The 23,501-nt window shown below is 49.5% G+C and overlaps 1 protein-coding gene across 1 annotated transcript in view; it reads left to right on the plus strand.

Annotated features, from left to right (window-relative positions):
* ERCC5 (ERCC excision repair 5, endonuclease) overlaps positions 1 to 23,501 on the plus strand; it is a 188,708-nt gene that overhangs the window by 57,875 nt on the left and 107,332 nt on the right. Inside the window, exons 3-4 of the mRNA XM_063950764.1 lie at positions 7,395 to 7,516; positions 9,670 to 9,762. Coding sequence (XP_063806834.1) covers positions 7,395 to 7,516; positions 9,670 to 9,762 — 215 coding nt within the window. The remainder of the gene's footprint in view (positions 1 to 7,394; positions 7,517 to 9,669; positions 9,763 to 23,501) is intronic.

A 23,501-nucleotide genomic window follows, 5' to 3' on the forward strand; every position in this document is an offset into this window, starting at 1 on the left:
AGCATCATTAATCATTCTTCCAAATCATTTGACAAAATATGGAGCCCATGGTTATTCTCTGAATGCCCCTTCCCCTTTTGACTAACAGCCAACTATTAGGGAAATTTACTAAGCTCCCGATTTTGACCGAGATGGTGTTTTTTCTTCAAAGTGTCATCTCGGGAATTTACTAAACTCAAATCACGGCAGTGATGAGGGCATTCGTATTTTTTTGGAACTCAAAGAAAAAAATTACGAATGAATACACCATCGGTCAAATACGCCTGTAATTTGGTAGAACTCGGTAATTTACTAAAAAGTGTAATTCACAAACACTGCCGGCAATAGCCAAACACTGCCGTGAAAAAATACAAATCGTAAAAAAGTGCTAAAATAAAACAGACCTGCTTTTTTTTACCGTGTTCTGATAGGCATGCACGGATCCATGAGATCCGTGCATGTTTATCAGTGGGAAGGGGTGGGAAAGTGTTAAATTTGTTGAAAAAAAATGCATAGGGTCCCCCCTCCTAAGCAAAACCAGCCTCGGGCTCTTTGAGCCGGTCCTGGTTGAAAAAATATGGGGAAAAAAATGACAGGGGTTCCCCCATATTTAATCAACCAGCACCGGGCTCTGCGCCTGGTCCTGGTTCCAAAAATACGGGGGACAAAAAGCGTAGGGGTCCCCCGTATTTCTGAAACCAGCACCGGGCTCCACTAGCCAGATACATAATGCCACAGCCGGGGGACACTTATATTGGTCCCTGCGGCCCTGGCATTACATACCCAACTAGTCACCCCTGGCCGGGGTACCCTGGAGGAGTGGTAACCCCTTAAATCAAGGGGTCCCCCCCCCTCCAGCCACCCAAGGGCCAGGGGTGAAGCCCGAGGCTGTCCCCCCCATCCAAGGGCGGCGGATGGGGGGCTGATAGCCTTTTTGTCAAAATGTGAATATGGTTTCTCTGACGTCCTAGTGGATGCTGGGGACTCCGTAAGGACCATGGGGAATAGACGGCTCCGCAAGAGACTGGGCACATCTAAAGAAAGATTTAGGTCTATCTGGTGTGCACTGGCTCCTCCCCCTATGACCCTCCTCCAAGCCTCAGTTAGATTTCTGTGCCCGGCCGAGCTGGATGCACACTAGGGGCTCTCCTGAGCTCCTAGAAAGAAAGTATAGTTTAGGTTTTTTATTTTACAGTGAGACCTGCTGGCAACAGGCTCACTGCAGCGAGGGACTAAGGGGAGAAGAAGCGAACCTACCTAAGTGGTGGTAGCTTGGGCTTCTTAGGCTACTGGACACCATTAGCTCCAGAGGGATCGCACACAGGACCCGACCTCGTCGTCCGTTCCCGGAGCCGCGCCGCCGTCCCCCTTACAGAGCCAGAAGCTAGAAGGTCCGGAAAATCGGCGGCTGAAGACTTCTGTCTTCTCCAAGGTAGCGCACAGCACTGCAGCTGTGCGCCATTGCTCCTCATGCACACCACACACTTCGGTCACTGATGGGTGCAGGGCGCTGGGGGGGGGGGGGGGGCGCCCTGAGCAGCAATATTAACACCTTGGCTGGCAAAACTGACACCATATATAGCCCCAGAGGCTATATAGGTGTAAATTACCCCTGCCAGAATAACTCAAAAAGCCTGAGAGAGCCCGCCGAAAAAGGGGCGGAGCCATCTCCCTCAGCACACTGGCGCCATTTTCCCTCACAGCTCCGCTGGAAGGATCGCTCCCTGGCTCTCCCCTGCAGTCCTGCACTACAGAAAGGGTAAAAAAGAGAGGGGGGGCACAAATTTAGGCGCAGTATAATATATATATATATATATATATATGCAGCTATAAGGGAAAACACTCTTAATAGGTGATATCCCTGTGGTATATAGCGCTCTGGTGTGTGCTGGCATACTCTCCCTCTGTCTCCCCAAAGGGCTTTGTGGGGTCCTGTCCTCTGTCAGAGCATTCCCTGTGTGTGTGCTGTGTGTCTGTACTGCTGTGTCGACATGTATGATGAGGAAAATGATGTGGAGGCAGAGCAAATGCCTGTAAATGTGTTGTCACCCCCTGTGGGGTCGACACCTGTGTGGATGGACTTATGGAAGGAATTACGTGACACTGTCAGCTCCTTACATAAAAGGTTTGACGACATAGGGCAGCCGGCTACTCAGCTTGTGACTGTTCCAGCGTCTCAAATGTCATCAGGGGCTTTAAAACGCCCGCTACCTCAGATGGCAGACACAGATGTCGACACGGATACCGACTCCAGTGTCGACGACGATGAGACTAGTGTACCCTCTGATAGGTCCACCCGTTACATGATTGAGGCAATGAAAAATGTATTACACATTTCTGATAGTACCCCAGGTACCACAAAAAAGGGTATTATGTTCAGTGAGAAAAAACTACCAGTATTTCCTGCATCTGAGGAATTAAATGAGGTGTGTGAGGAAGCCTGGACTTCCCCCGATAAGAAATTGATAATTTCTAAACGGTTATTGGCAGCGTACCCTTTCCCGCCAGAGGATAGGTCACGTTGGGAAACGTCCCCTAGGGTAGATAAAGCGCTTACACGTTTATCAAAACATGTGGCACTACCGTCTCCGGATACGGCCGCCCTAAAGGATCCTGCTGATAGAAAGCAGGAGGCTACCCTAAAAGCTATATATACACACACGGGCATTATATTGCGACCAGCGATTGCATCAGCATGGATGTGCAGTGCTGCTGCTGCGTGGTCAGATTCCCTGTCGGATAATATTGATACCCTGGATAGGGACACTATTTTGCTGACAGTGGAGCATATAAAAGACGCTGTCTTATACATGCGTGATGCACAGAGGGATATTTGCCGGCTGGCATCAAAAATAAGCGCAATGTCCATTGCCGCCAGAAGGGGGTTATGGACTCGGCAGTGGTCAGGTGATGCCGATTCAAAAAGGCACATGGAAGTTTTGCCTTATAAGGGGGTGGAACTGTTTGGGGATGGTCTTTCAGACCTCGTTTCCACAGCTACGGCTGGGAAATCGACATTTTTGCCACAGGCTACCCCACAGAAAAAGAAGGCACCGTATTATCAAGTACAGTCCTTTCGGCCCCATAAACACAAGAGGGCGCGAGGCGCATCCTTTCTGCCGAGAGGCAAAGGTAGAGGGAAAAAGCTGCAGCATACAGCCAGTTCCCAAGAGCAAAAGTCCTCCCCCGCGTCCGGTAAGTCCACAGCATGACGCTGGGGCTTCACAGGCGGATCCGGGTACGGTGGGGGCCCGTCTCAGAAATTTCAGCACACAGTGGGCTCTCTCACAGGTGGATCCCTGGGCCCTTCAAGTAGTATCTCAGGGGTACAGGCTGGAATTCGAGACGTCCCCCCCCCCCCCGCCGTTTTCTAAAATCTGACTTACCAGCAACTCCCTCTGCCAGGGAGGCAGTGTTGGTGGCTATCCAAAAACTGTATTCACAGCAAGTGATTGTCAAGGTACCCCTCCTTCAGCAAGGGAAAGGTTACTATTCCACAATGTTTGTGGTACCGAAACCGGACGGTTCGGTGAGACCCATCTTAAATTTAAAATCCTTGAACACTTATATCAAAAGGTTCAAGTTCAAGATGGAATCGCTCAGGGCGGTTATTGCGAGCCTGGACGAGGGGGATTACATGGTCTTCCTGGACATCAAGGATGCGTACCTGCATGTCCCCATTTACCCTCCTCACCAGGAGTACCTCAGATTTGTGGTACAGGACTGTCACTATCAGTTCCAGACGCTGCCGTTCGGGTTATCCACGGCACCGAGGGTCTTTACCAAGGTAATGGCCGAAATGATGATACTCCTTCGCGAGAAGGGAGTTTTAATTATCCCGTACTTGGACGATCTCCTGATAAAGGCGAGGTCCAAGGAACAGTTGGTAGTGGGGGTAGCACTTTCTCGGGAAGTGCTACAACAGCACGGCTGGATTCTCAATATTCCAAAGTCACAGCTGGTCCCGACGACACGTCTTCTGTTCCTGGGAATGATTCTGGACACAGACCAGAAAAAAGTGTTTCTTCCAGTGGAAAAAGCCGAGGAGTTGTCATCTCTAGTCAGAGACCTCCTAAAACCGGGACAGGTGTCGGTACATTAATGCACACGAGTCCTGGGAAAAATGGTAGCTTCGTACGAAGCGATTCCATTCGGAAGGTTCCACGCAAGGAATTTCCAGTGGGACCTGTTGGACAAATGTTCCGGGTCCCATCTCCAGATGCAACAGTGGATAACCCTGTCGGCAAGGACCAGGGTGTCGCTGCTGTGGTGGCTGCAGAGGGCTCATCTACTAGAGGGCCGCAGATTCGGAATACAGGACTGGGTCCTGGTGACCACGGATGCCAGCCTTCGGGGCTGGGGCGCAGTCACACAGGGAAGAAATTTCCAAGGACTGTGGTCAAATCAGGAGATTTCGCTTCACATAAATATTCTAGAGCTAAGGGCCATTTACAATGCCCTAAGCCAAGCAAGGCCCCTGCTTCAGAACCAGCCGGTACTGATCCAATCAGACAACATCACGGCGGTCGCCCATGTAAACAGACAGGGCGGCACAAGAAGCAGGAGGGCAATGGCAGAAGCCACAAGGATTCTCCGATGGGCGGAAAATCATGTGTTAGCACTGACAGCAGTGTTCATTCCGGGAGTGGACAACTGGGAAGCAGACTTCCTCAGCAGGCACGACCTCCACCCGGGAGAATGGGGACTTCATCCAGAAGTCTTCCAAATGCTGGTAAACCGGTGGGAAAGACCACAGGTGGACATGATGGCGTCCCGCCTCAACAAAAAGCTAAAAAGATATTGCGCCAGGTCAAGGGACCCTCAGGCGATCGCTGTGGACGCTCTAGTAACACCGTGGGTGTACCAGTCGGTTTATGTGTTTCCTCCTCTGCCTCTCATTCCCAAGGTACTGAGAATAATACGAAGGCGAGGAGTGAAAACTATACTCGTGGTTCCGGATTGGCCAAGAAGAGCTTGGTACCCGGAACTTCAAGAGATGCTTTCAGAGGACCCTTGGCCTCTGCCGCTCAGACAGGACCTGCTGCAGCAGGGGTCCTGTCTGTTCCAAGACTTACCGCGGCTACGTTTGACGGCATGGCGGTTGAACACTGGATCCTGAAGGAAAAGGGCATTCCGGAGGAAGTCATCCCTACCCTGATCAATGCCAGGAAGGATGTCGCCGTAAAACATTAACACCGCATTTGGCGGAAATATGTTGCTTGGTGTGAGGCCAGGAAGGCCCCAACGGAGGAATTTCACCTGGGTCGATTCCTGCATTTCCTGCAAGCAGGGGTGACGTTGGGCCTCAAATTGGGGTCCATTAAGGTCCAGATTTCGGCCCTGTCGATTTTCTTCCAGAAAGAACTGGCTTCACTGCCTGAAGTTCAGACTTTTGTCAAAGGAGTTCTGCGTATTCAGCCTCCCTTTGTGCCCCCAGTGGCACCTTGGGATCTCAATGTGGTTTTGGAGTTCCTGAAATCACATTGGTTTGAACCACTTAAGACTGTGGATTTGAAATATCTCACGTGGAAAGTGGTCATGCTGTTGGCTCTGGCTTCGGCCAGGCGTGTGTCAGAATTGGCGGCTATGTCCTATAAAAGCCCTTATCTGATTTTCCATGTGGATAGGGCAGAGTTGAGGACTCGTCCTCAGTTTCTCCCTAAGGTGGTATCAGCGTTTCACTTGAACCAGCCTATTGTGGTGCCTGCGGCTACTAGGAACTTGGAGGATTCCACGTTACTGGACGTAGTCAGGGCCCTGAAAATGTATGTTTCCAGGACGGCTGGAGTCAGGAAAACTGACTCGCTGTTTATCCTGTATGCACCCAACAAACTGGGTGCTCCTGCTTCTAAGCAGACTATCGCGCGCTGGATTTGTAGCACTATTCAGCTGGCGCATTCTGCGGTGGGACTACCGCAGCCTAAATCTGTAAAAGCCCATTCCACAAGGAAGGTGGGCTCATCTTGGGCGGCTGCCCGAGGGGTCTCGGCTTTACAACTTTGCCGAGCTGCTACTTGGTCAGGGGCAAACACGTTTGCAAAATTCTACAAATTTGATACCCTGGCTGAAGAGGATCTGGAGTTCTCTCATTCGGTGTTGCAGAGTCGTCCGCACTCTCCCGCCCGTTTAGGAGCTTTGGTATAATCCCCATGGTCCTTACGGAGTCCCCAGCATCCACTAGGACGTCAGAGTAAATAAGAATTTACTCACCGGTAATTCTATTTCTCGTAGTCCGTAGTGGATGCTGGGCGCCCATCCCAAGTGCGGATTGTCTGCAATACTTGTAAATAGTTATTGTTACACAAATCGGGTTGTTATTGCGAGCCATCTGTTCAGAGGCTTCGTTGTTATCATACTGTTAACCGGGGTTCCTATCACGAGTTATATGGTGTGATTGGTGTTGCTGGTATGAGTCTTACCCGGGATTCAAAATCCTTCCTTATTGTGTCAGCTCTTCCGGGCACAGTGTCCTAACTGAGGCTTGGAGGCGGGTCATAGGGGGAGGAGCCAGTGCACACCAGATAGACCTAAATCTTTCTTTAGATGTGCCCTGTCTCCTGCGGAGCTGTCTATTCCCCATGGTCCTTACGGAGTCCCCAGCATCCACTACGGACTACGAGAAATAGAATTACCGGTGAGTAAATTCTTATTTTTTAGTAGCAGTACTAAAAGTTCCAGCAAGCCTCCCCCGCAAGCTGGTACTTGGAGAACCACAAGTACCAGCATGCGGAGGAAAACCGGGTCCGCTGGTACCTGTAGTACTACTACTAAAAAAATACCCCAATAAAAACTGGAGACACACACCTTGAAAGTAAAAGTTTATTACATACATCCACACCTCCAAACATACATACTTACCTATGTTCACACGAGGGTCGGTCCTCTTCTCCATGTAGAATCCATGGGGTACCTGTGGGAAAAATTTTACTCACATAATCCAGTGTAGATCGGTCCTCTTCTGTTCTTTTTGTAATCCACGTACTTTGCAAAATAAAAAAACGGACACCCGACCACGCACTGAAAGGGGCCCCATGTTTTCACATGGGACCCCTTTCCCCGACTGCCAGGAACCCCCCCTGACTTCTGTCTAAGAGGGTTCCTTCAGCCAATCAGGAAGCGCCACGTCGTGGCACCCTCCTTATTGGCTGTGTGCTCCTGTAGTGTCTGTCAGGCAGCACATGGCAGTGATACAATGTAGCGCCTATGCGCTCCATTGTAACCAATGGTGGGAACTTTGCGGTCAGCGGTTGACCGAACGTAACCTCACCGCTGACCACCATTTGAAAAAAAAAAAAACATTCTCCTAATGTTTGCATTCCAATGTGCCGATTTAAAAAAAAAAGGTGTAGCTATTTATTGAGTTATAAAACTGTTGTAAATGGCTGTAGTCACGTGTTTGCTTTCTGCATGTTTAGGCAAAAAGAAGACGGAGAAAGGATGTAGCAGCCATTGAGGCTAAGAAAACAAATGAGAAGTTGCTGAGGACCTTCTTGAAAAGACAAGCTATTAAAGCTGCTTTGTCAGGAAAAAAGCAAAGGTGCATATATCATGATAAGAGCCTAGTTAAAAGCCTATCAAAATGACGGACACCAGGGTCGAAATATAGGAGGGGATGGTCACTACTCACACAGTAGCTGGCAGGTTTCTTGAACTCCTGCGGGGTGTGGGAGGGGAGAGCACAGGACCCCAGCCTTCCACCGGGGGGGCAGTATATATAAAGCAGTTGAGCTGGTTATCTGCCTCCTCCTCACCCGCATCATCTGTAGCCCCAGCACTGGCCCCTCTTCTTTCTGGTCACAGCACTTCTCACCATCCAGGGTCCCAGCCCTTCCTGCCAGACTGATCAACCTCCTCCCCCCACTGGTAAGTTGTCTCACGTGTCTCTGCTCTTAGCGCTGCGAGACCGTCTGGTGGTTCTTGCATCCGTTTACTGCTGCTACTTGTTGCCGAGTCCCTGGATGGCAAGTAACCTTGGAGTACTCACAGTATATTGAGGTATATTTGAGTATATTGCAGAGTAGGCAGTATATGGCGGGAACACTATATGGATGAGGGGGGTGCCCTGTATATAGGGGGCACTATATGGAGGGTTGTATAGGGGCAGTATATGGTGGGGTGTGCAGTGTACATAGCGGGTGTGTGTGCCGGCACCACAGAGGTGACTATATTGAAAAAATGTGCATCTCTGTCTCCACTGTCCCTATCTGACCCTACGACTCCACTCTCTCCCAAGTTCCTATCTACCCTAACTCCCCCACCCCCTCCCCCTCTAGCCCCCTCTATCCGTATGCAGAAAGTGTCAAACAGTCTGATCAGTATTATTAGCAGCAGCAGGGTAGAGGCTGTGAGAACTCCCTGCTGTATCACTTTCAGTTGTGTGTAATTTGGTCCATGTGGCGGCCTCAAGTGGCTGCTGGCGCACATTAAAGGTGAGGGGCAGCCGTAGCCTATTATTATATAGGACAGAGGTTCCCAAACTCTGTCCTCAAGCCACCCCAACGGTCAGGTTTTAAATGTATACTTACTTGGCCACAGGTGACTTAATTAGCACCTCAGTCAATTTGATTTAACCATCTGTGCTGAGCCATGGATATACCTAAATCCTGGACTGTTGGGGTGCCTTGAGGACCGCGTTTGGGAACCTTCTATAGTGTTCACTCTAGGATTTTTTTAGGGCAGGGTGCCGATCACGGGGAGGGCACATTTTTCAGTTAGAAGGGCAAAATTAGGTACATACTATAATGCTTGGTGCTCCCATTCCTACAGGTCAAAGCATGGACAGTGCGCACGCAGCAAAAATTTAGGGGCGTTGTTTCGTGGGGAAGGGGCGTGGCCACATAATAGTGGCAATTCATATTACACCACACAGTAGTGCACCTAATACACATTGCACCAGGTAGAACCTCCTATACACACTGCGACAGGTAGAGCACGTTATACATATTGCGCCAGATAGAGCATGTTATACACATTGCACCAGGCAGAGCACTGAGGCACACTGCACCAGGTAGAGAGCACTGAGGCACACTGCATCAGGTAGAGAGCACTGAGGAACACTGCACCAGGGAGAGAGCACTGAGGAACACTGCACCAGGGAGAGAGCACTGAGGCACACTGCACCAGGGAGAGAGCACTGAGGCACACTGCACCAGGTAGAGAGCACTGAGGCACACTGCACTAGGTAGAGAGCACTGGAAGGACGGGCACAGGGCAGATGCAGAGCGGCACTCACCGTTGCGGAGGAGGGCGCTGTGCCGGGTCAGCGGGGCCAGCCTCTTGATGCAGACGGCGGAGCCCAGGTCAGCGCGCAGCGCCGTGGTGAGGGGGAATCAAACCATGCCAGAGGACTGGCGGGAGACATCGCAGGCTCTGATTGGCTGCTCCTCCCCGCTGCACGCTGACCCTGTCTCCGCCTTCAGCTGAGAGCTATCAGCGCGGCGGGGGGGAGAAGTGACAGCGCGGCAGGGGGAGAAGGCTGTCCTTTGGTGATTAGCAGGGCGGGCACAAACGGGCAGGGCTCATTCTGTCACTCAGAAAAGGGGCAGGGTGCAGCGCCCTGCGAAAGAAGCTTAGCGTGAACACTATCTGATATAAGATGTTACTATAAGGACTCATTGCGTGTGCTTTGCTTATGTAAATATAAGTAAATTATTACTTCATTGTTCTTCTTTTTTTTTTTTTTTATTTAAGCAATGAGGAATTTCCAAGCATTTCCTATACAAAGAGAAAGGAAGAGGAGGATATTTATGCTTTACCCCCCTTGGAGGATAAAGGGAAAAATAGGTAATTGGAACACATTTTAACAGTATTCCCTTCTCTTCATATGCTTCTGTAATATCTGTCTTGTACACTGAGTGGCCCCTTTGTTACGTACCTAAAAGTGAGTTGCTCTTAGTTTACCCTCAAAACAACACTGGCTAATGCGTGGGCATATATATATATATATATATATATCAATAAGAAGTACTGCGGCAATCGGAGACTTAAGGTGCATAACCTTGACAAAGGGTCGGCTGAGCCCCGAAACGTTGGTATTCGCATGGTGGCTTGTTGAAATATACTTTATCACATTTAAGTCTCCGAGTGCCGCAGTACTTCTTATCGCTTTTTATATTGACCCTGGGGGCACCGGAGCAGAGACGCTGATGTGGGGGAGTGCCGGTCCAGCTACATAGTGTGTGTGTGTGTATATATATATATATATATATATATATATATAATTTCCAAACAAGCGGCACTGGGAGACTTGATTCAAGTGAAGAAAAACGATGCTTTTATTGTAGCATAATCAATCTACGTATCGGGGTCGCAGCCCCTTCGTCAGCATCCTGACGAAGGGGCTGTGACCCCGATACGTAGATTGATTATGCTACAATAAAAGCATAGTTTTTCTTCACTTGAATCAAGTCTCCCAGTGCCGCTTGTTTGGAAATTCTATATACGGGAGGACGCACTCTCGTCTAAGAGGGCACGGGAGCAGCTTTACTTGACGGAGGGAATACACAGGAGTGCCGGGTAAAGTGGTTTTGTGTATGTATATGTATATATATATGTATATATATATATATATATATATATATATATATATATATATATATATATATATATATATATATATATATATATATATATATATTATGTCTCTAACGTCCTAGTGGATGCTGGGGACTCCGTAAGGACCATGGGGAATAGACGGGCTCCGCAGGAGACTGGGCACTCTAAGAAAGATTTAGTACTACTGGTGTGCACTGGCTCCTCCCTCTATGCCCCTCCTCCAGACCTTAGTTAAAATCTGTGCCCGGACAGAGCTGGGTGCAATTTAGTGAGCTCTCCTGAGCTTGCTAATAAGAAAGTATTTTAGTTAGGTTTTTTATTTTCAGAGAGCTTCTGCTGGCAACAGACTCTCTGCTACGTGGGACTGAGGGGAGAGAAGCAAACCTACTAACTGCGGCTAGGTTGCGCTTCTTAGGCTACTGGACACCATTAGCTCCAGAGGGATTGAACACAGGAACCTAACCTTGGTCGTCCGTTCCCGGAGCCGCGCCGCCGTCCCCCTCGCAGAGCCAGAAGACAGAAGCCGGCGGGTTGAAGCAAGAAGACGTCAAAATCGGCGGCAGAAGACTCCTGTCTTCATATGAGGTAGCGCACAGCACTGCAGCTGTGCGCCATTGCGCCCACACTAACCCACACACTCCGGTCACTGTAGGGTGCAGGGCGCAGGGGGGGGCGCCCTGGGCAGCAATTGATTACCTCCTGGCAAAAAGCAGCATATATACAGCTGGGCCCTGTAATATGCATGAGCCCCCGCCATTAATTTTACACAAAATCGCGGGACAGAAGCCCGCCGCTGAGGGGGCGGGGCCTTCTTCCTCAGCACTCACCAGCGCCATTTTCTCTCCACAGCTCCGCTGAGAGGAAGCTCCCCAGGCTCTCCCCTGCAGAAGCATGATAGAGAGGGTGAAAAAGAGAGGGGGGGGGGGGGGGGCACATAAATTTGGCGTAAAAACAATATATACAGCAGCTACTGGGTTAACACTAAGTTACTGTGTGATTCCTGGGTCATATAGCGCTGGGGTGTGTGCTGGCATACTCTCTCTCTGTCTCTCCAAAGGGCCTTGTGGGGGAACTGTCTTCAAATAGAGCATCCCCTGTGTGTGTGGTGTGCCGGTACGTGTGTGTCAACATGTCTGAGGTAAAAGGCTCCCCTAAGGAGGAGATAGAGCAAATATGTGTGTGAGAGGGTGTCTCCGTCGACAACGCCGACACCTGTTTGGATATGTGTAAGTGCTAAGGTGAATTTATTGCACAAAAGATTAGAGAACAGACAGGAAATCTACCCATGTCTGTCCCTATGGCACAGAGACCTTCAGAGTCTCACAATGCTCACTGTCCAAAATAATAAACACTGATATCGACACGGAGTTTGACTCCAGTGTCGACTACGATAATGCAAAGTTACAGCCAAAATGGCAGAAAAGTATTCAATATATGATTATTGTAATACAGATGATTTGCATATCACTGATGACTCATGTCCCTGACACAAGGGTACACATGTTAAGGGGAAGAAAGCTGAGGTAAATTTCCCTCCTCTCATGAGGAAAAAGAGCTGGAATCTCCAGACAAGAGACTGCAGCTTCCCACAAAGAATTCTCAGGCAGTATCCTTTCCCCACTAGGGCCAGGATGTGATGGGAATCTTCCCCTAGGGTGTCACGTTTGCCCAGAAGGTAGCCCTAGCTATTCTCAGGGATCCTGCAGATAGCGTGCACATTCTGGTACACTACTCAGACCGGCGATTGTGTCGGCATGGGTTTATAGCGCTGGGGCGGCGTGGACAGGTACCTTATCAGCAGAAACTGAGACCCTAGTATGTATGTGTGTGTGCGTGTATATATATATATATATATATATATATATATATATATATATTAAAGATGCTGTCTTAAGAGATATATAGAATCAAACATGCCCAAAGAGACATGAGTATACTGGGTCCTAGAGTCAAAGCTATGTCGATTTCTGCTTGATGTGTCCTGTAGAATATGCAATGGACAGATGATGCAAACTTAAGTGGCATATGGAAGGCTGGGGATTGTGTGGAGAAGGGTTCTCGGACCTGGTCTCCACAGCTATAGCTGGTAATTCGGATATTTTGCCTTATATTCCTGCACAGCCTAGGAAAGCACGTCATTATCAAATGCAGCTTTTCGAACAAAGAAACAAGAAAGGCCGAGATGCGTCCTTTCTTGCCAGAGGCGGGGCCAGAGGAAAGAAGCTGCACAACACAGCTAGTTCCCAGGAACAGAAGTCCTCCCCGGCCTCTGAAAATCCACCGCATGTCGCTGGGGCTCCACAGACGGAGCTAGGCCCGGTGGGGGCACGCTTTCGTAGGTTCTGCAACAAGTGGGTTCACTCCCTGTTAGATCCCTGGGCAATAGATGTTGTGTCTCAGGGATACAAGCTGGACTTTGAGAAGATGCCTCCTCACTGACGGCCCTGCCAGCTTCCCCCCACGAGAGGGAAACAGGGTTAACTGCAATTCACACATTGTATCTTCAACAGGTGGTGGTCAAGGTTCCCCTCCTTCGACAAGGAGGGGGTTATTATTCGACCATGTGGTAGTCCCGAAACCAGACTGTTCGGTCAGACCCATATTGAATTAAAATCCCTGAACATATACCTGAAAAGGATCAAGTTCAAGATGGAATCGCTAAGAGCGGTCGTTACAAGCCTGAAAGGGGGAGATTTTATCGTGACTCGGGACATATAGGAGGCATACCTTCATGTCCCCATTTATCCACCTCATCAGGCGTACCTCAGAATTGCGGTACGGGATTGTCATTACCAATTTCAGACGTTGCCGTTTGGTCTCTCCACGGCCCCGAGAATATTCACCAAGGTAATGGCGGAAATGATGGTGCTCCTGCCGGAAGCAAGGTGTCACTATTATCACGTACTTGGACGATCTCCTCATAAAAGCGAGATCAAGAGAGCAGTGGCTGAACAGCGTATCACTTTCTCTGGAAGTGTAACGGCAACACGGCTGGATTCTATATATTCCAAAGTCGCAGTTGGTTCCTACAGCTCATCTGCCTCTCCTAGGCATGATCCTTGACACTGACCAGAAAAGGGTTTATCTCCCGATAGAGAGAGCTCAGGAGCTCGTGACACTGGTCAGGAATCTATTAAAACCAAAACAGGTGTCAGTGCATCACTGCACTCGAGTCCTGGGAAGGATGGTGGCATCATACGAGGCCATTCCTTTCGGCAGGTTCCATGAGAGGACCTTCTAATGGGACTTACTGGACAAAGTGGTCCGGATCACATCTTTAGATGCATTGGTTAATCACCCTATCCCCCGGGGCCAGGGTGTCTCTCCAGTGGTGGCTGCAGAGTACTCACCTTCTCGAGGGCCGCAGGTTCGGCATTCAGGACTGGGTCCTGGTGACCACGGATGCAAGCCTCCGAGGGTGGGGGGGCAGTCACTCAGGGAAGAAGTTTCCAAGGGCTGTGGTCAAGTCAGGAGACTTGCCTTCACATCAATATCCTGGAACTAAGGGCCATATACAACGCCCTAAGTCAAGCGGAGACCCTGCTTCGCAACCAATCGGTGCTGATCCAATCAGACAACATCACCGCAGTGGCTCATGTAAACCGCTAAGGCGGCACAAGGAGCAGGGTGGAGATGGCGGAAGCCACCAGAAGTCTTCGATGGGCGGAGAATCACGTACGAGCACTGTCAGCAGTGTTCATTCCGGGAGTGGACAACTGGGAAGCAGACTTCCTCAGCAGGCACGACCTCCACCCGGGAGAGTGGGGACTTCATCAAGAAGTCTTCGCGCAGATTGTAGGTCGGTGGGAACTACCACAGGTGGACATGATGGCATCCCGCCTCAACAAAAAGCTACAGAGGTATTGCGCCAGGTCAAGAGACTCTCAGGCGATAGCTGTAGACGCACTGCTGACACCGTGGATGTTCCAGTCTGTTTATGTGTTTCCTCCTCTTCCTCTCTTACCCAAGGTGCTGAGAATCATAAGGAAAAGAGGAGTGAGAACAATACTCATTGTTCCGGATTGGCCAAGAAGGACTTGGTATCCAGAGCTGCAAGAAATGCTCACAGAGGACCCATGGCTTCTGCCTCTAGGGCAGGATCTGTTGCAGCAGGGACCTTGTATGTTCCAAGACTTACCGCAGCTGCGTTTGACGGCATGGCGGTTGGACGCCGGATCCTAGTAGAAAAAAGGGATTCCGGATGAGGTTATTCCTACGCTGATAAAAGCTAGGAAGGACGTGACGGCTAAACATTATCACCGTATACGGCGAAAATATGTTGCTGGGTGTGAGGCCAGGAATGCCTCTACAGAGGAATTCCAGCTGGGTGGTTTCCTTCACTTCCTACAGTCGGGAGTGACTTTGGGCCTAGCATTGGGGTCCATTAAGGTCCAGATTTCGGCCCTATCCATTTTCTTTCATAAAAAACTAGCTTCTCTACCTGAAGTTCAGACGTTTGTAAAGGGAGTGCTGCATATTCAGCCCCCTTTTTGTGCCACCTTGGGATCTTAACGTGGTGTTGAGTTTCCTGAAATCTCACTGGTTTGAGCCGCTAAAGACCGTGGAGTTAAAATATCTCACGTGGAAAGTGGTCATGCTATTGGCCTTAGCTTCGGCTAGGCGTGTGTCAGAATTGGCGGCTTTGTCATGTAAAAGCCCCTATCTGGTTTTCCATATGGACAGGGCAGAATTACGGACTCGTCCGCAATTTCTGCCAAAGGTGGTGTCATCTTTTCATTTGAACCAACCTATTGTGGTGCCTGCGGCTACTCGTGACTTGGAGGATTCCAAGTTACTAGATGTAGTCAGGGCTTTGAAGATTTATGTAGCCAGAACGGCTGGAGTCAGGAAAACTGACTCGCTGTTTATCCTGTATGCATCCAACAAGCTGGGTGCTCCTGCTTCAAAGCAAACTATTGCTCGCTGGATCTGTAACACGATTCAGCAGGCTCATTCTGCGGCTGGCTTGCCGCCTCCAAAATCAGTAAAAGCCCATTCCACAAGGAAGGTGGGCTCTTCTTGGGCGGCTGCCCGAGGGGTCTCGGCATTACAGCTTTGCCGAGCAGCTACTTGGTCGGGTTCAAACACTTTTGCAAAGTTCTACAAGTTTGATACCCTGGCTGAGGAGGACCTTGTGTTTGCTCATTCGGTGCTGCAGAGTCATCCGCACTCTCCCGCCCGTTTGGGAGCTTTGGTATAATCCCCATGGTCCTTACGGAGTCCCCAGCATCCACTAGGGCGTTAGAGAAAATAAGATTTTACTCACCGGTAAATCTATTTCTCGTAGTCCGTAGTGAATGCTGGGCGCCCGTCCCAAGTGCGGACTTCTTCTGCAATACTTGTATATAGTTATTGCTTAAATAAGGGTTATGTTATGGTTGCATCAGGTTTGTATGATGCTCTGTTGTTGTTCATACTGTTGACTGGGTATGTTATCACAAGTTATACGGTGTGGCTGGTATGAGTCTTACCCTGGATTCCAAAATCCTTTCCTTGTAATTGTCAGCTCTTCCGGGCACAGTTTCCTTAACTGAGGTCTGGAGGAGGGGCATAGAGGGAGGAGCCAGTGCACACCAGTAGTACTAAATCTTTCTTAGAGTGCCCAGTCTCCTGCGGAGCCCGTCTATTCCCCATGGTCCTTACGGAGTCCCCAGCATCCACTACGGACTACGAGAAATAGATTTACCGGTGAGTAAAATCTTATTTTTTTTGTGTGTGTATACATACGTACAGTGGTGTTTATGTAGTGGTTCCTTTAGCATGGTGCATTTTATCCCCCCAAAAAGTAGTGTTTAGTTGGGTATACTGCTGCCATGAAAGAGGTAAGTCCACATATGCAAGAACAGCCAGAAAGTCTGTGCGTTTCAGGGCCAAAGTCAGTCTGCTGATGCCTAATAAAGAGTCTTATATCATCCGTTCCCGAGTAAATCAGTATTGTATATTTGGAAGGTTGTCTCTGTTGTAGAGAGTGCCTTCCATTCATGGAACAAACCAAAGTGATCCTATGCAGTGCAAGAGTTATTTTGTCTTCCAGGTAGTATTGGAATCAATCATCCAGTCTAGATAAGTTCTTCTGGGTCTTCTCACCTAGAAGAATGTGGTCAGGGTAATATGGTATATTTGTTACCGTCATATTTTCAAGCAGCAGCCAATGGATAAAGCTCTATAGTCAGAGGCAGGGCTGGAGGCATCAGGTGTGTATACACAATAAAGTAGCAAGGGTTTCATCCTTTAGACTCATGTGGCAGAGAGGACAAGTGACAGCCACACGTGCTCACAGACCTTCAGGCTCCAAGGACCACCGGCGGTATGCCTATCATTTTTTTTAACCTGTGGGGAATCTACAGTATATTGTAGTGACCAGCATCCTTTAGCCAGGCACTGAAAGTATGGGGCATGAGTGACAATTGAGCAAGACAACTCTGTAGCTATTAACAGTGTCTTTTGACTACATGCTGAGCTCTGACAGGATGGTTCCTTGGCTTTGCTCTGTTCCTACTGCCGCTGCTAACTGCAGTTCTGCTACAGGGGATCCAGTCAGAGTCAGGCTGCGTGACAGGAGGGTTAGGGTTATCATAGTTACCTTTTAGGTGTCTGAATGCTAAGTGTCAGGATGTTGCACATGTCTGGTTGCAAACTGTGAGCTCATACATCCTGGTTCCTATCTGGCTTTATATTGGTTCGACAGAATAGTTGAGTTGTACCACATTTGGTTATACCTATGAATTGTAAACTAATATTTCTCTAACGTCCTAGTGGATGCTGGGGACTCCGTAAGGACCATGGGGAATAGACGGGCTCCGCAGGAGACAGGGCACTTTAAGAAAGAATTTGGATACTAGTGTGCTCTGGCTCCTCCCTCTATGTCCCTCCTCCAGACCTCACTTTGATTCTGTGCCCGGACGAGCTGGGTGCTACTTAGTGAGCTCTCCTGAGCTTGCTATAAGAAAGTGTTTTGTTAGGTTTTTTTATTTTCAGAGAGATCTGCTGGCAACAGACTCTCTGCAGCGTGGGACTGAGGGGAGAGAAGCAGCCCTACTCACTGAAGATAGGTCCTGCTTCTTAGGCTACTGGACACCATTAGCTCCAGAGGGATCGTACACAGGATCTCACCCTTTGTCGTCCGATCCCGGAGCCGCGCCGCCGTCCCCCTCGCAGAGCCGGAAGACAGAAGCCGGTGACAGAAGCAAGAAGACTTCAAAATCGGCGGCAGAAGACTCCAGTCTTCAAACTGAGGTAGCGCACAGCACTGCAGCTGTGCGCCATTGCTCCCACATTACACCCACACACTCCGGTCACTGTAGGGTGCAGGGGGGGGGGGGGGCGCCCTGGGCAGCAATTAGGAACCTCTTGGCAAAAAGTGAGCATATATACAGTTGGGCACTGTATATATGCATGAGCCCCCGCCATTATTTTACACACAAACGCGGGACAGAAGCCCGCCGCTGAGGGGGCGGGGCTTCTTCCTCAGCACTCACCAGCGCCATTTTCTCTCCACAGCTCCCCAGGCTCTCCCCTGCAGAAACACGGTAGAAGAGGGTAAAAAGAGAGGGGGGGGGGGGGCACATAAATTAGGCGCAAAAGCTTTATATACAGCAGCTACTGGGTTAACACTAAATTACTGTGTGATTCCTGGGACATATAGCGCTGGGGTGTGTGCTGGCATACTCTATCTCTGTCTCTCCAAAGGGCCTTGTGGGGGAACTGTCTTCAAAAAGAGCATCCCCTCTATGTGTGTGGTGTGTCGGTACGCTTGTGTCGACATGTTTGACGAGGAAGGCTATGTGGAAGCAGAGCGGAAGCAAATGAATGTGGGGTCGCCGCCGACGGTGCCGACACCAGATTGGATGGATATGTGGAAGGTTTTAAATGATAATGTTAATTCCTTGCATAAAAGGTTGGACAGTCGGGGTCTCAGCCCATGCCTGATCCTATGTCGCAGAGGCCGTCAGGGTCTCAGAAGCGCCCACTATCCGAAATTGTTGACACAGATATCGACACGGATTCTGACTCCAGTGTCGAGGCCGATGATGCAAAGTTACAGCCTAAATTGGCTAAAGCCATCCGTTATATGATTATAGCAATAAAGGATGTGTTGCACATCACAGGAAACCCCAGTCCCTGACAAGAGGGTTCATATGTATGGGGAGAAAAGGCAGGAGGTGACCTTTCCCCCTTCACATGAGCTAAATGAGTTATGTGAAAAGGCTTGGGAATCTCCAGATAAAAAACTGCAGATTTCCAAGAGGATGCTTATGGCGTATCCCTTCCCGCCATCGGACAGGTTACGCTGGGAATCCTCCCCTAGGGTGGACAAAGCTCTGTCACGCTTATCCAAGAGGGTAGCCCTGCCGTCACAGGATACGGCCACCCTTAAAGATGCTGCGGATAGAAAGCAGGAGAGTACTCTGAAGTCCATTTATACACATTCAGGTACCTTACTAAGGCCGGCAATTGCGTCGGCCTGGGTGTGTAGTGCTGTAGCAGCATGGACGGATACCTTATCAGAGGAACTTGATACCTTGGACAAGGATACTATAGTAATGACCCTGGGGCATATAAAAGACGCTGCCCTATATACGAGAGATGCTCAAAGAGACATTAGCCTTCTGGGCTCTAGAATAAATGCAATGTCGATTTCTGCCAGAAGGGTCCTGTGGACTCGGCAATGGACAGGTGATGCCGACTCAAAGAGGTACATGGAGGTTTTATCTTACAAGGGTGAGGAGTTGTTTGGGGACGGTCTCTTGGACCTGGTCTCCACAGCTACTGCTGGAAAGTCAAGTTTTTTGCCGTATGTTCCCTCACAACCTAAGAAAGCACCCTATTACCAAATGCAGTCCTTTCGATCACAAAAGAGCAAGAAAGTCCGAGGTGCGTCCTTTCTTGCCAGAGGCAGGGGCAAAGGAAAGAGGCTGCATAACACAGCTAGTTCCCAGGAACAGAAGTCCTCCCCGGCTTCCACTAAATCCACCGCATGACGCTGGGGCTCCTCAGGTGGAGCTAGGCCCGGTGGGGGTGCGTCTCCGAAATTTCAGCTACAAGTGGGTGCACTCACAGGTGGATCCCTGGGCGATAGAGATTGTGTCTCAGGGATACAAGCTGGAATTCGAAGAGATGCCCCCTCACCGATACCTCAAATCGGCCCTGCCAGCTTCCCCCTTAGAGAGGGAAATAGTGTTAGCTGCAATTCACAAATTGTATCTTCAGCAGGTGGTGGTCAAGGTTCCCCTCCTTCAACAAGGAAAGGGTTATTATTCGACCATGTTTGTGGTACCGAAACCGGACGGTTCGGTCAGACCCATATTGAATTTAAAATCCCTGAACATATACCTGAAAAGGTTCAAGTTCAAGATGGAATCGCTCAGAGCGGTCATCGCAAGCCTGAAAGGGGGGGATTTTATGGTGTCTCTGGACATAAAGGATGCATATCTTCATGTCCCCATTTATCCACCTTATCAGGCGTACCTCAGATTTGTGGTACAGGATTGTCATTACCAATTCCAGACGTTGCCGTTTGGTCTGTCCACGGCACAGAGAATATTTACCAAGGTAATGGCGGAAATGATGGTGCTCCTGCGAAAGCAAGGGGTCACAATTATCCCATACTGGGACGATCTCCTCATAAAGGCGAGGTCCAGAGAGCAGTTGCTGATCAGCGTAGCACGCTCTCGGGAAGTGTTACAACAGCACGGCTGGATTCTAAATATTCCAAAGTCGCAGTTGATTCCTACGACTCGTCTGCCCTTCCTGGGCATGATTCTGGACACAGACCAGAAGAGGGTTTATCTCCCGATGGAGAAGGCTCAGGAGCTCATGACACTGGTCAGAGACCTATTAAAACCAAAACAGGTGTCGGTGCATCACTGCACGCGAGTCCTGGGAAAGATGGTGGCATCATACGAGGCCATTCCCTTCGGCAGGTTCCATGCGAGGACCTTTCAGTGGGATCTGTTGGACAAGTGGTCCGGATCACATCTACGGCATTCAGGACTGGATCCTGGTGACCACGGATGCAAGCCTCCGAGGGTGGGGGGCAGTCACACAGAGAAGAAATTTCCAAGGTCTGTGGTTAAGTCAGTAGACTTGCCTTCACATCAACATCCTGGAACTAAGGGCCATATACAACGCCCTAAGTCAAGCGGAGACCCTGCTTCGCGACCAATCGGTGCTGATTCAGTCAGACAACATCACCGCAGTGGCTCATGTAAACCGCCAAGGCGGCACAAGGAGCAGGGTGGAGATGGCGGAAGCCACCAGAATTCTTCGCTGGGCGGAGAATCACTTAAGAGCACTGTCAGCAGTGTTCATTCCGGGAGTGGACAACTGGGAAGCAGACTTTCTCAGCAGGCACGACCTCCACCCGGGAGAGTGGGGACTTAATCAAGAAGTCTTCGCGCAGATTGCAAGTCGGTGGGAACTGCCACAGGTGGACATGATGGCATCCCGCCTCAACAAAAAGCTACAGAGGTATTGCGCCAGGTCAAGAGACCCTCAGGCGATAGCTGTAGACGCACTAGTGACACCGTGGGTGTTCCAGTCGGTTTATGTATTTCCTCCTTTTCCTCTCATACCCAAGGTGCTGAGAATCATAAGAAAAAGAGGAGTGAGAACAATACTCATTGTTCCGGATTGGCCAAGAAGGACTTGGTATCCAGAGCTGCAAGAAATGCTCACAGAGGACCCATGGCCTCTGCCTCTAAGACAGGACCTGTTGCAACAGGGGCCCTGTCTGTTCCAAGACTTACCGCGGCTGCGTTTGACGGCATGGCGGTTGAACGCCGAATCCTAGCAGAAAAAGGCATTCCGGATGAGGTTATTCCTACGCTGATAAAGGCTAGGAAGACGTGACGTCTAAACATTATCACCGTATATGGCGAAAATATGTTGCTTGGTGTGAGGCCCGGAATGCTCCTACGGAGAAATTCCAGCTGGGCCGTTTCCTTCACTTCCTACAGTGGGGAGTGACTTTGGGCCTAAAATTGGGTTCCATTAAGGTCCAGATTTCGGCCCTATCCATTTTCTTTCAAAAAGAACTGGCTTCTCTTCCGGAAGTCCAGACGTTTGTAAAGGGAGTGCTGCATATTCAGCCTCCTTTTGTGCCTCCTGTGGCACCTTGGGATCTTAACGTGGTGTTGAGTTTTCTGAAGTCACACTGGTTTGAGCCACTCAAAACCGTGGAGTTAAAATTTCTCACGTGGAAGGTGGTCATGTTATTGGCCTTGGCTTCAGCTAGGCGTGTGTCAGAATTAGCGGCTTTGTCACATAAAAGCCCCTGTCTGGTTTTCCATATGGACAGGGCAGAATTGCGGACCCGTCCACAATTTCTGCCAAAAGTGGTGTCATCCTTTCATATGAACCAACCTATTGTGGTTCCTGTGGCTACTCGTGACTTGGAGGATTCCGAGTTACTAGATGTGGTCAGGGCTTTGAAGGTTTATGTAGCCAGAACGGCTAGAGTCAGGAAAACTGAGTCGTTGTTTATCCTGTATGCACCCAACAAGCTGAGTGCTCCTGCTTCAAAGCAAACTATTGCTCGCTGGATCTGTAACACGATTCAGCAGGCTCATTCTGCGGCTGGATTGCCGCTTCCAAAATCAGTAAAAGCCCACTCCACAAGGAAGGTGGGCTCTTCTTGGGCGGCTGCCCGAGGGGTCTCGGCATTACAGCTTTGCCGAGCGGCTACTTGGTCAGGTTCAAACACTTTTGCAAAGTTTTATAAGTTTGATACCCTGGCTGAGGAGGACCTTGTGTTTGCTCATTCGGTGCTGCAGAGTCATCCGCACTCTCCCGCCCGTTTGGGAGCTTTGGTATAATCCCCATGGTCCTTACGGAGTCCCAAGCATCCACTAGGACGTTAGAGAAAATAAGATTTTACTTACCGGTAAATCTATTTCTCGTAGTCCGTAGTGGATGCTGGGCGCCCGTCCCAAGTGCGGACTTCTTCTGCAATACTTGTATATAGTTATTGCTTAAATAAGGGTTATGTTTGGTTGCATCAGGGTTTATCTGATGCTCCATTGTTGTTCATACTGTTAACTGGGTAAGTTTATCACAAGTTACGCGGTGTGATTGGTGTGACTGGTATGAGTCTTACCCTGGATTCCAAAATCCTTTCCTTGTACTGTCAGCTCTTCCGGGCACAGTTTCTCTAACTGAGGTCTGGAGGAGGGACATAGAGGGAGGAGCCAGAGCACACCAGTATCCAAATTCTTTCTTAAAGTTCCCTGTGTCCTGCGGAGCCCGTCTATTCCCCATGGTCCTTACGGATTCCCCAGCATCCACTACGGACTACGAGAAATAGATTTACTGGTAAGTAAAATCTTATTATATGCATTAAATGCGTCGCAGTACGCAGGCAGACCTCCAACCACCAGGCACCTCAGCCACTCCTTTCCCAAATCTTGAGGTATACTGAGTTGGAAACACTGCCTTACTGGTCTCTGGGCCTAATTCATGTTTCTACACACATGCCTATGCAGCTGCAGATTTTTAGGCTATGGAATTGCTAATCATCGCAAGTGAAGCAGCCGCCCAGAAAAGAAGATAGACGCCCATTGGAGCCATCACAAAGCCATTATCAACCGCACATCCACGCAATAACGAGGAACATCAACTGCTCGCATAGCGCTATGGTCACACAGACTGGCCGCGTCAGTAATGACGCTGGTGCCACGTTTATCTTATGTACATGATTGCAGCTGTCATCAGATACTCTCCAGTAAACAGCCATGACACGCCTGCGTTTTTGCTGCCACTCCCCATTACCTGCCCCAAACTGTCACTTCCTGTCCATCACTCTGCGATGAAATTCTCATTGCGAGCGGTGTCACAGAGGTACCGTGGCGCGTATGCACTGCTAACAAGGCACATGCATCAGTTGAGTGAACATTGGCATTGCATACAAACGTGAATTAGGCCCTCTACCTTGTTTGTCATGAAAACTAGCCCTTCAAAACGGGTGGCAC

This window comes from Pseudophryne corroboree, chromosome 2, assembly GCF_028390025.1.
Source record: "Pseudophryne corroboree isolate aPseCor3 chromosome 2, aPseCor3.hap2, whole genome shotgun sequence".
Classification (NCBI taxonomy): domain Eukaryota; kingdom Metazoa; phylum Chordata; class Amphibia; order Anura; family Myobatrachidae; genus Pseudophryne; species Pseudophryne corroboree.